Raw genomic sequence first — 15,865 nt, 5'->3', positions numbered from 1 at the left:
ACGTCGGTTAGTTTGGGGCCCCTACGTCTATATGGTAGAATTAATGTTGTTCACCTACCTAACAAACATATAGACGTCTGGCTTCTGCTAACTGATGCCTATATGTCTGTCAAGCATAAAAATAGTCACTCTTTTCAGCCTTATAGACGTCGGATCCCGCCATATTAACGGGGCCCGACGTCTATATGGCGAAAATTAATGCTATTCACCAACCTGTAAGACATATAGACGTCGAGCTCAATCCAACTGACGCCTATATGTTTGCCAGGTAGGTGAATAGTCACTCAATTAAGCCCTATAGACGTCGGATCCCGCCACGTCGATGTCTATATACAATTCTAGACATCGGTTGCCTCAGGTGTCGACGTCTATAATCCTACCAGGTGTGTGAAAAGTCATTCGTTTCCGCCCATGAGACGTCTCTTCCCGCCAAGACGACGTCTATATACAACATAAATATTAATTTTTAAATCGAATGGACGTCACATTAGTCAGGCGTCTGACGTATTTGCTATTTTAGACGTCGGTTCTGTGCACAACAGACGTCTAACTTCTTGTTAAATAACACTACGAACCAGCGATTTTCGAACCAACACTTTGATCGTCTTTGCCTTTTCTCTCTGGTGCTCTGCATATCCAAGTAAGTTTTCCTCTCCTTTTAACTATTTAAAGTTGTTTTTACTCTGATTAAAATAATCTTTGATGTATTATCTCTCATTTGAACCGATTAAAATGAGTTTTCGTTGTGTTTTGGTGTGGTTTTTTTGTTGTGTCTTTGTGTAGCGTAGTGCACCTTCTCCCTTTGCCGGTTTCCTCGTAAGGAAAACTTGCGTTTTTTGGATTTCTCACGGCATTTCAATCCAAGGACGAACTTGGATTGTTGCCTATGTCCATTTCGACCGCCAACGAGAAAGTATACGGTGATAATGGTGTATTCTCACCGTATTATTTTCCATTCAACGACCCAAGTTCGTCTTAGGGTTGAAATGTCATGAGAAGTCCAAAAGACGCAACTTTTTCTTACGAAGAAACTAGCAAAGGAAGGAGGTGTTACTACGCTACCCCAAGACACGACAAAAACCGCACCAAAACACAACGATCACTTCATAGACATCGGTTAGCTCAATGACTGATGTTTATGTAGACATCGTTCTTTGAACGGAACTAACGTCTATATAGATGTCGCACCTGCGAAAACCGACGTCCTATTAACGTCACCCGTATAGACGTCAGTTTTGGTGGTGATGTTAAAAACACAAAATAACCGACGTTAAACAGCATTTTTCCACTAGTATAGATTCCTAATTTCTAACATTTAATATAATTTGTATTTATTTATTTATTTAGAGGACTTCATTAAGTAAGTGAATAATATCGATGTAGCTATTCAATATACCTCTAAGTTATTTCCTTATTTCTAACATTTATTATTGTTTGTAACAATTCTTCCATTTATTTGTATGTACAGTTTTATATGCTTTCTTGTTATTCTCCATGTCTTTCTATAAAATGAGTGGTAAAAAAAGTAGGAACGTACAAATAATCTACTAATGGTATATATTATTATTATTATTAATGAAAAACGAAAGGTGGTATATTTATATTGTAAGAAATGAACAGAAATCAATGAGAAAGCAAAAGGTTGGCAGATTTTTCTAAAGACTCTTTCTTTTTTTTCTACATTATTTCAAATAAGTTTGCCTCTTCACGTGAAGATAAATCAAAAGTTTTGTCTTTTCAAAAGATAAATGATGATGTCTATAGGTCTGTCACATAATCATTAATGCTATGTAAGAATACCAAGCGACAAAAAATAAAGTTTCTAATTTAAGTTTTATAACACTCTTTTCTGTTTTAGCATGGACAGTTGAGAAGATGAATAACATGGTTATTTAAGAAAGTATATTGATGTGGAATGCACATCTGATATAAGGCATAAACTATATTGGATTCAGTTATCTCTTACAAGATGGTAATTTTTAGTTTAATTCAACCCTTTAAAGTCTGTTTATTAGTAAGATTTGAATCTACTCGTAACTATAAGTTTATTTCATTTGGAATTTAGTAAACACGATGTGTATAGGATATTGCGGAAAAGGTACGAGTTCTTTTCTGTTACGTGAAGAATCTTATAAAAGAAAGAATTATTAAAAATTAGACTTTAAACATACTAAAATTATTAGCTTTATTTTTATTGATGGCTTTCCAATACACCTGCAGATAATTTCTTTTGAATAAAATAGGCGTATGAAACATCAAGTTTTAGGCAGATTGGTGCATGCTCTCCTTGGCAAATTCACGTAGTCAATAAGTACTTAGAATTGATCAGTATTCAATGAATTGCAGGCAATGTGAATTTTTTGCAGATTTGGATGTTTAGTGTTCGTCCTTTTGATCTTAGCTATACAATGAAATCCAGCACTCTGCAATTAGAGGTATATTATTCAAGACCTGAAATTTTACTAGAGGCAATTCTAACTAAGTTTATAAATAGGTTAGAGGAATTTATTCATTATATTATAAATTTAATCTGTCTAAACTCTATTGTTTGTAAACTATATTTAACAGCTTTTTGTTCAAAAGTGAATCCAAAAAGGTCAGAAGTTCGAATAAGCAACTGATATTTCTGAATAAGTGATGTTGCTCCAGTACCTGAAACAAAGAGAAGCTACAGAACAAGCAATAGAAAATAAAAAAACAGTAGATGAAACGTAGAAGCATGCAGAGGTGAAAGATGAAGCGAAAACCCCAGAAAAACTCTGGTACATGACACTAGCCATGGCGCACGGTGACATTGTACTCCATCACAAAATGCTCAGGGGAAGAAATGTCATACATACTGTTGGCTATAGCATAGCCAGTGGCGAACCTGAACACGCCGGTGCCACCGACGATGGGCATCTCTCTGTTCTGCTCCGCTACGGGGTTCCGGCCGACCATGCTCAGGGAGCTTCCGGCGTAGTCCCCTTCCGTGAAAGCGAAATTGATGAGCATGTACATGCCCAGGTCGTTGAGAGAGGCGAGGCCAAAAAGGCCTTGGGCCCTCCCAACGGGCTTGGAGCTGAGATCCGGGCCTTCCGTCATGGGATCGTCCATGACGAAAGTGGAGCCGAAGCGGTTGGGGACGTTCTTGGGGGTGTCCACGATCTTCACGATGGTGGAGGGGTTGTTGGCGATTCGAAGATCATGGTAGAAGAAGTGAAGGTGGGTCTGTTTCTGCGAAGAACGGTGAGTTTCTGATGGAAGATCGATGTGGGATTGCTGAGAAAACGATGCCTGAAGATGGGTTGGGAGTGTAGAGAACAGAGTGAGAAAGAGAAGGAATAAGAATCTAAGAGGAACACCCATTGTCGATAGCTCTTCCACTGCATTCCACTGCATGGTTGTGCTTATATAAGGGGTAACGATACATTCTCATCACAAATTCTTTTACACGTGAAGAGAGAGAGAAGGAACAAGAATCTAAGAGGAACACCCATTGTCGTTAGCTCTTCCACTCCATGGTTGTGCTTATATAATGGGTAACATACATTCTCACCACAAATTTTTTTACACAGAGTGAGAGAGAGAAGGAACAAGAATCTAAAAGGAACACCCATTGTCGGTAGCTCTTCCACTGCATGGTTGTCACAAATGTTTTTACACCACCCCGTGTTAAATTCTGAGTGGTCCACTCGTTTAATAAAAAAAAAAAAGTTGAATGACGTGGATTATGAACTGGGAGGGATACGAAGAGTGCTTTTCATTTTCCGAAAACCTTAAAGAGAGAAGCTCCCCACCCTCGTCATGAACCGTCGTTTTCACCGTCAGTTGCTCCAAAAGTGCATCGTTTAATGGTTATCAGAGGACATTATGTCATTGTGCCACCAATTGGAACTCGAGTGAAGTAATCCCTAGAGCTCGCGTGTCTTCATAGCGTTTAGCAGAAGCACGCTGTCGTTTGTCGATCAACGGACCACGTACCGACGTAGGTCCACCGTTTGAAACTGTCCAGGCACCATTTGGAAAACTGCTATTCCATCGTTTTTTTATTTTTATTTTGTTGACAAATTCACATTTTAGTATTGCAAACTTTTCTTCCTTAATGCCTCTTAGATTGTGGTTTTGACTAAATTTTGTCTTTGCTAATATGTTTACAAATAGTATTTTGATGTGAAAAGCTAAACAATTTTCATTTTCTGGGGGAGATATAGATGTGGGCATGTTGTTTTTTCATCACTGTCATAAAATTGCAGATTTATTTTATAAAGGGTAATGATACTTTGACATCTAAATTTGACAAATTTGTGACACCAGACACGTGTCATATGCTAATTGGTTTATGTGTTTTATGTTTTAAAAAATTAAAAATGAGGTGGATAATGAACGTTGCAGTGGTTTTGAAAGGTGGGATTTATTTGGACTCATTTCAAAAAAGAGAACCTTATTTGTGCCAAAGCCTTCTTGAGAACACGTTCTCTTTCCCATCCACTGATAAGCTTCCATCTCCCCACAAGGGTCACCAGTGTTGACGGTTTTTTAAGGTTGTCGAAGTGTCGTTGTTAACCGAAACTGCATATACACGTCTCCGTTCCGCCGTTTGAAGCCAACTTATCCTGAAACCGTCATTGGAGGTGTTTTTTAAAGCTTTTTTCCGTTTGTTTCGGTAAAGCATTGTTTTCGTTCGGTGGGTTTTAGTTTTTTTAAAACAATTTGGGCATTTAGGGTTTGTTTAATTCTTTGGTTGTTTCTCGTGGTATGGTTAATTGTGTTTTGAATTTTTGTTGAACATTTTCATACTTATGTTGTTTTTGGGTGCAAAGTTTGAATTTTTTTTTTTTTGTTAATGATTATAGTTGGGTTATTTTGACTTAGGTTTTCTATTATGTTTCATTTGACATAGGAAAAAATACACATTTATTTTCACCAAGGATGCTTTACCATGCACAAAACATACATCCTTAGTCAAAGAATGAACTTCAAAAACAAGAAATGCAGGTTCAGTACAACACTGATATCATAGTTCAAATAAGTGGGGAGTTTAGTTATGACTTCTGCACATAAAGGTAGACTTTGTTCTGAATACATGTTTCCTATAAAAAAAAATGGGTTAAATATGTTTTTGGTCCTTAAACTTTCAATGAAAATTAGAATTAGTACCTCTTCAAAACTTTGGCCTAATTTAGTCCTCCAACTTTATAAATGTATGAATTTAGTCCTTTTAACTAAATTTTGTTAGGTTTATTTGATGTTTCAAGCATGTTTCATGATAACATTTGGGTTGTTCACACTGTATGACACATTTTTGCTTCAATGTTAACTGGAAAACGCATTTGAAACACCAAATATAGTTAACAAATTTTGGTTAAAAGGACTAAATTCATACATTTCTAAAGTTCGGGAACTAAATTAGGCCAAAGTTTTGAAGAGTGACTAATTCCGATTTTCATTGAAAGTTAAGGGACCAAAAACATATTTAACCCATTTTGCTAAAGCTGATCTGCGAGAACGGCGCTGATATGCGAGTTTTTCTTCCTGCAACTTTGCTAAAGTTGCAGCCTCATTAAATGAAATGAGTTGCAATGCTTGCACCTCTCAACGGATGTCGGGTGTCAGGCTAGAAATAAAGCAGCTTAAGAGGAAGGACGAAGCCAAACTGACAATACGATTGGCTAAACGCTCAAACTCAGTCAGATAGTCATTGACCGTACTGGACTGTGTGAGTTTGAAAAGGACGCCTCAAGGGTCATCGTAGTACGTTGGGGCAAAGCGCGTTTCCAACGCTTATAACAGATCTGACCAGGATGTAACCATTCCGTTGAGGTGCATCCACTAGTACCAACAAAGGGCGGGACCGTCCATATAAAAGGATGCAATCTGGGTGCGGTCGGCATCTAGAGTATCGTAGTAGTCAAAGAACTGAGAGATTTTGAAAATTCACCCTAAAATGTCCGTACCATCGAAACATGGAACATCGAGCTTTACGGGAGGGCTATGTGTGTGATAAGGTCGAGGGGAGGTGCGATTTGGGGAAGTACAGGAAGAAGATTCTAGGGTTGACATTTGAGATATTAGGTGGTCAAGTTGGGTTTTGAGGGCATCATGGTTGGCCATAAGAACTGACTGGTTTATGGTAAGTTTAAGAATGGCTTCCTCCATTTTATCAGAGGAGGTCTTAGAACGAGTGCTCATTTCAGACATTGAAAGGATCAATGAAAGCACCAAATTGATAAGGAAAACAACTACCTTTATTCAAGGACAAGACAACCTATTATAGAGATAAGGGGAGAGAAATAATTTTTTCCAACTACTTTTCTCATTCATTTAACTGAAATAAATACAAATAAATACGAAATAGAAACTAACAAAGGAATATTTCTCTAACAGAACCTATAATCAAGTGACACCTCATAAAAATATCTTTATAATATGATTTTGTCAAATGCATTTCTTAAAGGTAATAATCCAAAAAATATTGTGATTTTTTACTCTCCTTTTAGTCCGAATGGTGCCACTTATATGAATATCGACCATATTGCTAAGTTGCAAGGCTGGATTGCTTTTGCTAACATGACACCACTTGTTTTTTAATATTTTTCATTTCTTTATTACCCATGTATCTTGCGAGGCAACACAAAAGCTAAAAGGAGACAATTTGTTTTCTTTTAAAATATTAATAATCAAATTATATTTTTCATTGATATCTTATTAAAAATATAATGGTATTTATTATCATAATGGAAATTTAATATGAGAGACACTTTTCATGACTAAAACGTTTGAGATGACACGTGACTTAAACTTGTATTTTAATCTTGAAAACTGTGTATATAAATTACAGTATTGTCGTTGATTTAACTTTGATATATGTTATCATATATTAATTAATTTGTATGGAAGGAATAAATTATATTTTAAAGTATAAAGAGATACATAGATTTATTTTGAAAAATATAAAACTATTTATTAGCGTATAGAGAATTGATTGCTTTTTCTTATATTTTAAACGTGCACCGCGCTCTGCCTCCGCCCCGCCAGCGTGGCGTCTGTAATTTTGCAGTACTCGTTTGCCATGCGTATATATAATATAATATAATATATATATATATATATATATATATATATATATATATATATATATATATATATTTATTTATTTATTTATTTTTACACTCTCACGACTATCTCCTCCCAGGTTATAAACGCACTGCATTAAAATTCAAAGTGAATTAAATCTGTGTTAAAATATAATACAATTAAATATATGAGTAGTATAAACATTTATAAGAAATCATATCAAACATTTATGGACATTTTTCAAAAATTAATATTAAATTCGGATATAATAAATTTTACTAAAATTAATAACTTTTTTCTTACCTTCTTTCTAGATGGAAAACAAAATAAATATGAAGAATTTGTGAAAATAAATATAAATTTATAGGTTAAGTATATTTTTGTCATTAAATTATCATGTAATTTTATTTTTCATTTCAATTTCGAAACTTTGGTTCATTTTTATTCTTCTTAATTTTTAAAAAGTCTTAGATATAATAATACCTTGCGATCAATGATATTAGTCTTTTTTTAACGTGGTTAATACTGTGTCATATAACTTCAGAAAAATAATAACACGTGGCTGTCACATATTTTAATTTTAATTTTTGAATTAAAATTAACTTATGAGGTGAGGAGAAGAATGGTCACGTTTGTAACATTCTATTTTAGAATGTCACGAGTAAATTTTATTTTTTTTAACATATGACTTAAAAGATTCATATAAATTTTAGACTAAGGAATGAAATAATAGTCCATTAAAATTTAAATAAGACTTTTATTACAAGTGGTAATTTCTAATTCAACTTTCAAAAACAAATAATCCGAGTTAACTGAAAATGTTCAAAAATAAAATAAAAAATCTCTTTTCCAGTTTCTCTCCAATTTCTTGCCGCTTTAATCATCAACTGGAATATTTGTATTAACGTCTGCTCTCGTATAACAATAAGGGTAAACTATCATATTCAATGTCAAATAAAACACCAACTCATCAATTGTTAGTCACAAAGTAATATTGTTAACATGCACATTCAATCAAGTATACCACAACCGAATAAATCCAAGAAGACACATGTTGTCCCTTTGTATTCTACCATATGAAACCTGCTCACCAAAATAGGACACTTGTTTACCAAAACAGGATAGTTCGAGTCATCTTCCATCGCAACTTTAGATCTATCTCTCCTGCTCCTCAAGACTTATGAGTAAGAAAGTATGCTACTTTCGCAACGGCACTATACTCAGCTCGACTAGAAACCTACGGCGAGACATCTCATCCTTTCTACCCCTTGAAAGAGGAAAGAGTGATACTTGAACCTTGTCTCTTCTACCGTCTCTTATAGAGAAAGAGACCTACCTTTCTACCCTCTCGCAAGAGGAAAGGTACTACATCGTTTTCTTTTTTTTTTTTTACACCGATACGATGAATGTACATATTTCAAATATATCAATACTTGTGATACTGCTCAAATATTAATATCACACATTTTTAATCACCCTAAACATGCATTTGTGCCAAACCCATAGTATTTTATCATAGCCAAAAACATATAAAAAAATAAACAATATTTGCTGTACTGAACTAAAAACCCATACCATGCAACTCGGTCATGTGAAAAATTCATGCAAGTATACATACATCAGCCCGCAAATTTATCGATTTAGCCAACCCACACTTTATTTGACCATTAGTATTAAAGAATTAAAATAATGAGTAAAGAAGAGACTACTACGTTAATGTGCCCTCCACCACTTCACAAAATACCATTTATATATCCTTATAATATAATATCTAATATTATGAGCTAATATAATATTATTCATATAACCCATATAACATGTAAATTATAAAACTAACCTACTAATGTGTGATGTTATAAATTAACCTAATATTATATAATGTCAATCACACAACGTCAAATCATAAACTAATATAATGAGCCATCATTCAATAAATTAACTTAATAAAACATTATCTATAAATCCATCCAATATAACATCATTTCAAAGACTCACTTTCACATGCATTAATTCACTGGTGGCTCTCAAATAACTCACCCAGAAAAAAATGCTACTACACCTAAAATCTATCATGCATTGTCTTTCAAGAATTTCGTTATAGCCTCACCTTATACACTCAAAAATGATAAATATTGGCTTTCAAGATTTACTTGCAAACCTACCTTGATTGTATGTTATTTCATGTTAGTCAGTTAAAAACACGTTCTCTAATTTAATCACTAAGAGAAGAATACATTGTTTCACGAAATCATTCTTCATAGTATACATTGCATCTTGATAAAAAAAAGCAAGTAACATTGACATAATTCATACAAAGAGTCACACTAAGAATATCAATAACCAAACACAAAATAATGTTAAGTTTCCCTTACCTTTTAAACCATTGAATCTTACCTTTTAAACCATTGGATAGTTTGAGTTTTCGTGCTTATACAAAGCAATCCAAGTTTTTTCCTCTTCTTTCTCACTAATGTAGGTTCTTTTTCCGGTGCCAAAACGGAACTCCCTGGTTACCTTTTTCCGGTGCCACAATGAGGTTTTACCAATTGGGTTTCACAACAACTTGTAAAAACAAGCTTTCTAATAAAAAGAATATTTAACAAGATCAACATCATTCTCTTATTACATTTGAATTTCTCGGATCTTACAACGTTGTTGTTTTTCTTGTTTACTTAGGATTAGGGTTTTTATGTTTGCAAAGGAGAGTGATTAGGAATGGTTTAACGTCGACAACGGTGACTGATAATATTTAATAAGTTCAATTAGTCTATGATAATTTTGAATTTGACATGAGTGATCTTGACATACTTTGTTATTTTGCAATCTATTATTGGAATTTTTATTTCTCATAAGAAATATGTGCAAGATATTTTAGACAAGTTTCAAATGAAGAATTACAACTCTGTTTGTACACCTATTGAAGTAGGAATGAAACTTATTAAAGGAAGAAAGGTTGATAGCATTATCTACAAGCAAATGGTGGGAAGTTTGATGTATTTGACTGCAAAAGACCTAATATTATGCATGTATTAAGTTAAGGAAATTCATTTTTTTAGCTGCAAAAAGAATACTTCGGTATTTGAAAGGTAATTGCTATAAAAAAGGGTGGAAAAACAAATTTATTTGATTTTACTGACAATGATTATGTTGGTGATCCAGATGATAGAAGGAATACTTTAGGATATGCATTTATGTTGGTCATAAAAAAACAAACAGTTGTCACTTTATCTACAATTGAAAGAGAGTTTATGTTTGCAACATGTGCCTCTCAAGCTGTTTGGTTGAAGAAAATAGTTGAAAAACTACACATATTATAGTAAGGAGCAACAACAATTTACTCTGACAATAATTCAGTTATTGATTTGATTTACTATAGAAGTGAAGATCAAGTTGCTCATATTTTCGCTATGTAGCTAAAGATACTTGTTTTTCAAAAGTTAAGAAGGTTGTTTGGTATCAATTCATCAATTTAAGACTATATATAGGAACACTAAATACATTTCTGAAGTGATAATATATGTATTCGCATTTTTGGAAAGAGATTCTCTTTGTTCTTAAATTAGAATTTTGATTGACATCCCTATATCTGTCTGATCTATTCTTTTTTGGATATCATCTTGATTTTTACATTTTCTTTTACTTCACCCTTAAATCCATTAAGTTATCATCTTTCTCTATTGTATTATTCGTCTTTCATCACAGAGAAACGAATTATAATATATAAAATGTCATACATTATATATTAAAATATATCAAGGAGTATTTAACAAAGAAAATGCAATTTACTCTTATGAAATGCATGGGAAAATTTACATATTAATTTTTATAAAATTCCATTACTCCTAGAGCAGTAAAGGCACGAGAAACAACTCTGAAAGAAGAAAATGCAGAAATTTGGCATAAATTCATAAACTCTTTCTCTGTTCTTTCACTTCCTCCATCAAGAAACATCAGGTTATCAAAGCTAGCAACCATCTTATCTGCTTCAGAAGAACCAATTGCTTCAGGCATTATGAAATCTACAACAACCACTTTTCCATTTTCTGGCAAAGCTTTGTAGCAATTATTTAGAACTTTCAAACAATTTTCATCCGACCAATTGTGCAATATGCCCTAAAATCATAACCAACCACACAATAATGATTATTAAGATAATTTGATTAACTTAATCACAGGTTTATGCTAATATCTAGACTAACCTTCAATAGTATGGCATCACCTTTTGGAACACTTTCAAACATGTCTCCTTCAACATGTTCAATTCCTTCATGAAAATGAAAATTTTCACTCGTTATAATTTCTTAAATATGAGTAGTTAATTAGGGTGAGAGATGAAAATCAAGATCAAAATACCTGGATAAGGTGGAGCTTGTTTTATTACTTGTGGAAGATCAAAATTGACACCCTTTATGGAAGGATACTTAGAGATTATGATATTCAAACTTTGCCCTACTCCTCCTCCCACATCAATAAGCAGTGATATTCCTTCAAATCCACTGTATATTTCAAGTATCTTTGTCATCTCTATTCTGCATATATTGGCCATTGCTTCATTGAAGATATGATTCCATGTTGGATCAGATTGTATGCCTTCAAAAATAGGCATTCCATGAACTTTCATGTATAGGCCCTTATCACAGTCAAGAACTATCTCCTTGAAATTAAGGCTAATTCACATCAAATACACCAACTTAGAATCTGATTCCAATTATCTGTCAAAAACTGAATTAACTGCATGTAGGAACATTACTTACAATGCCTGAACAAGCTTTGGATGATTCATAAACGTTGTGAACAAGGCCAAAGAAGCAGTGGCTTCTGCATTGGTGAAGTACTTTCCGGAAGGTGAAAGCTGAAAGAGTCTTTGGACCTTACCATCTTGATTTGTGAGTGTAGAGCAGGTGAGAAGAGAGTGACTTGCAAGAACAGACAGCATGCGATCAAGCCTTTGGGGCAGTTTTTTGTGCTGAATTGGAAGCTGAGAAGCAATCTCAGAAGCTGAAACGCCAAGTGGGGTTGTTGTTTTTGTTGCTTTAGCAATGATCTCGAACAAGTTGAGCTCAATGGAAGCATTCAACACAGCAGTGTAAACCATTGGGCTGAAGCTTAGAAGCAAAGCAGATAGGCATGGATCATTTTCTTCACCATCAATCTCTTCACAGTTAGAACCCATCTGGTGTATGGTTTTTTCTCAATGAGAAAGAAGGTGCAGATTAAGATGAAAAGATGTAAAGAAGAATGTTGAAAAATTTACAACAATATCAGCTTTAGGTGATCATTGCATAAAGATGAAATTTTTGTCTCACATGTTTAGCTGCGTATGTCTTTTGAGGTTGTGGCATGGACTGATAAATATTGATTAATAATTTTGTATGCATATATTAGTGTTTATAATTAGAAAAACACTGTATTCTGCAGGCGTAATGCTGCTACCTGGTATAAAATTATTCATATAGAAAGTCTATGCATGCTTCTGTATTTGGCCTGGTGTGTCTTATTTGGGGGTTTATATACGAGGATCATATCAATATTATTCCATAAACAAAGTCACATTGTTCGAGGCCTGCCATTTGTTCCAACTGTGTCACTCTCGTCTCTTTTAACACTAATATTTATTTAGACAATTTTTTCACAATAAAACATGTGTAATTATTTTATTAGTCTATTTAAATTTATATTAAAAAAAAATTAAAAAAAATTAATCATAAATTATCACGTATATCATTATTAAAATGTTGTAAAAAAATTATTAAAAAAACTTTTTGCATAGGTCTGCTCATTGATTGTTTTTAGTGGAAAAACCTTTTTCTCATAATCATGCCACAATTAGACCTTGTTAGGATGTTTCATGAAGTCAAAACATTTTATTCATTCCATCTTAGGAAGACTATGACGTTGTAAAATACTATAAGCAAGTTAATTTTTTTATTTTATTTTATTTTCTTTGGATACAATTTTAGTTGTTTTATTGGAAAGTTTAAATCATGGGACAGTTCGGATTAAGAGCTATTTATCTTGATTATCATTGAAATATGACAGTACATAAGCACAATAAAACTAAAGTTTAATTAATATATTTTATTTAAGTATGATGGTTTTAAGAAAATATCTTTTGTGTCATATTTAGTAGAGTATTATTCCTTCTATTTCAAACATATTTTGTGGTCCAAAGTTTTGTTTGATAAGTGTACACATTATTTATCTAGGCTAGCCAAAGATGTCTTATCACTCTATCTTATGATGCGTTTGAATGGTTCTGCCATGTGGTTTATGTTGAAGATTAATTTTTATTTTTATTCTTTTTTACCAAGGCTAGTTCATTCATGATCCAAATAAAATTAGTATTCTTCTTAAAATTTTAAATCTATGATAATTGGTTTATAAAATATAGGAAAGATGTTTGCTAATGATTTAACTTGACTGAGGTGTGCATTCTCATAATGTGAGTAATTATGCCTTCATTTGAAATAAAGCTACATATCATACAAATAGAAATGTTAGCTCATTCCTGTTTATTTGTGTTTTGTATGTCTGTATGTGTTTGTGTGATGACTGTATCATGTATTTTATACAGAAGTTCAGATAAAAATATATATAATTATTGGAGCAGCATATGGAAGAGAGAAGGGAGAAGTGAAGAGAAATTTTATTTTAATGTTCTAAAAATTATTGGAGAAATGTATAAATTGTAATAAACATTTATTTATTTAATTGAGATTTGGTCAATTATGTTCGAAGATATATTAAAGTAAATTTCGTTAAAATTCTCAAATTTCGTCGTTGGTAGGTGACCAATCCATCTTTGAAAATTCTTTTGTATTTGATACGTTTCATTTAAAATGTAATAAGATTTCTTTTGATAAAATTTTCAATTTATTCTCGATTCTTTTTAGTACAAATTTTGTCACACTTTTAAGATATCAAAATTACGGGTGTTACACTTATATACTCTTTTGGTCCCTATTTTTGTTAATTTTGTTCAATGTGTGACTCATTTTTTTTAGATGTTTAATGTGATCTCAATTTTGGTAATTTATGTTCAATTTGGTCTCTTTTCATGGCGTTGTCTAAATTGTTAACGACATATTATACACATTCGTAATGTTTTTGATTTTTTTCTTACGTGGTCGTCCTACACACAATAAGAGTTGGATTTTAACAAAACTCGTTGGGTAAAACCCTTGAACGAAATAGTTATTTCCAATTGGATGTGAATTCACTTCTCCTAAAGACCAATTGTCATATCACTTTTGTTTTTGGAATGAGAATATAGTTTGATCTCACCACCATAAAATATAATCACATTCATAGAATTTATTACCAAAAAAGGAAGAATGAAAGTCAAAAAACACCCAAATGCGGATTGTGTTTATCAGAAGATGAAAGTTATTAAAAAAAATGTTGATAGGAGTAAAATTACACATTTATTAAAAACCGAAATAACAAAGTGATAAGTGTTTGATATTAGTAAATTTCAATGCTTAATTAGCACTTATCTTTTTTCATTATGTATAAAAACTGTGATAATTATCCTAATTTTACTTGTTTCGCAAAAACACATGAATTCAAGGAGTTAAATATGCATTTTGATGGAAAAAAGAAGATTTGCATCTATTTTGTAAGAATCTGCCTTGTCACAACTTGAGCAACACATAAGGGCTTGAGCTACAGAAGAAACCCACCAAGGAAGGTTTCCTTAAGCCATAACTAAGGCTTGAATAATGGGAGAGTGCTTCATTATTAAGCAACCTCACGTAGCTCGAGCCTATATCTTCGTAGCTTGAGCCACAGAGGAAATCCACCATGTGAGGAAACCTCATTGTTGGAGTCATGAGCCACTGCTTGAGTCGTGCAGCGAAAAGTCTATAAATAGAAGCACCTTGGACAGATTTTGGGAAGGGGAGAGAGAAAAGCTGAAGAGATCTAGAAGGGAACTAGACTTTGGTCTTAGCCCTTTTAGGGTGATTTTAGAGAGAGACTTTAGTTAGTCTCTCAGATAATCCTTGTACTTCAAATATACATCCTTAAAGGATTAGGAGATACTTTCCTCCATGCTAGTAATTCTTTCTATCTTCATAAGGAGCGAAATCTCCATGTGTTGGAGCATGATGTAGCATATTCAAACTCTTTTGTATTTGGTGACACTTTCATTTATACAATTTTCATTTGATTTAAAGTAGTTAATTAATTTTTGCTTGATTTTGGAATGAACTGATCACTTCTTGTTAAAATGGCTTGAGGTAGAAAGGCATCTAGTCTTCAGTCGTGGTTCAATTTTCCTATGTGGTTGTGGATGAAATAGGCCAGAAATGTGCAGTTGGAATAGAGTCTTATTCGTAATGCGGGTGAGTCGTACGCAGTCACTTCCAGGTTGTATACTAGACAGTAGGCAAGATACTAGTCTCCGGGTACCAGGATGGGCTTGGAGTACCATAAAGAGCACTCTCAGGACTTGATCACGTGAAGCTGCAAACTTGAAGGAAGATCCAATGCAAGAGAGGATGGATCTATTAAATTAAACTCCAACACGGTTTTAATACTATAATCACAACTTTGATAGCTTAGATTGCTTTTTAGATTAACGTGACAACACTCCCACTATCCACTCTCACTCCTTTTACATAAAAATTGTCTTATATCAGATCAAACTGATCATAACATTGTTATTTCCACTAATCCTTGTGGATACGACACTTGTTTACTACATCAATCGAGTATACTTACTAGTAGATTCTTGGGCTTGCTCAAACAACGGATGGAACACAAAGTTACCACAATGAATTTCCTGACCAGAACTACTTCCTCTAGC

At 33.3% G+C, this 15,865-nt stretch overlaps 2 protein-coding genes across 2 annotated transcripts; both read right to left on the bottom strand.

Annotated features, from left to right (window-relative positions):
• Positions 1-2,595: 2,595 nt before the first annotated feature.
• Positions 2,596-3,500, bottom strand: LOC106761223 (dirigent protein 2-like). Its single transcript, XM_014644751.2, has one exon. It carries the CDS (start codon positions 3,379-3,381, stop codon positions 2,773-2,775), a length of 609 nt encoding a protein of 202 aa, XP_014500237.1. The 5' UTR covers positions 3,382-3,500; the 3' UTR covers positions 2,596-2,772.
• A 7,372-nt stretch (positions 3,501-10,872) lies between these two features.
• Positions 10,873-12,229, bottom strand: LOC106760548 (isoliquiritigenin 2'-O-methyltransferase-like). The gene is made up of 4 exons (XM_014643970.1): positions 11,811-12,229; positions 11,410-11,723; positions 11,256-11,320; positions 10,873-11,169 (listed from the first exon to the last, which is right to left on the bottom strand). The coding sequence occupies exons 1-4, from the start codon at positions 12,227-12,229 to the stop codon at positions 10,873-10,875; spliced, it is 1,095 nt and encodes a 364-aa protein (XP_014499456.1).
• Positions 12,230-15,865: the final 3,636 nt, after the last annotated feature.

This window comes from Vigna radiata, chromosome 5 (genome assembly GCF_000741045.1).
Source record: "Vigna radiata var. radiata cultivar VC1973A chromosome 5, Vradiata_ver6, whole genome shotgun sequence".
NCBI lineage: Eukaryota > Viridiplantae > Streptophyta > Magnoliopsida > Fabales > Fabaceae > Vigna > Vigna radiata.
This window is presented reverse-complemented; position numbering and strand designations above follow the sequence as displayed.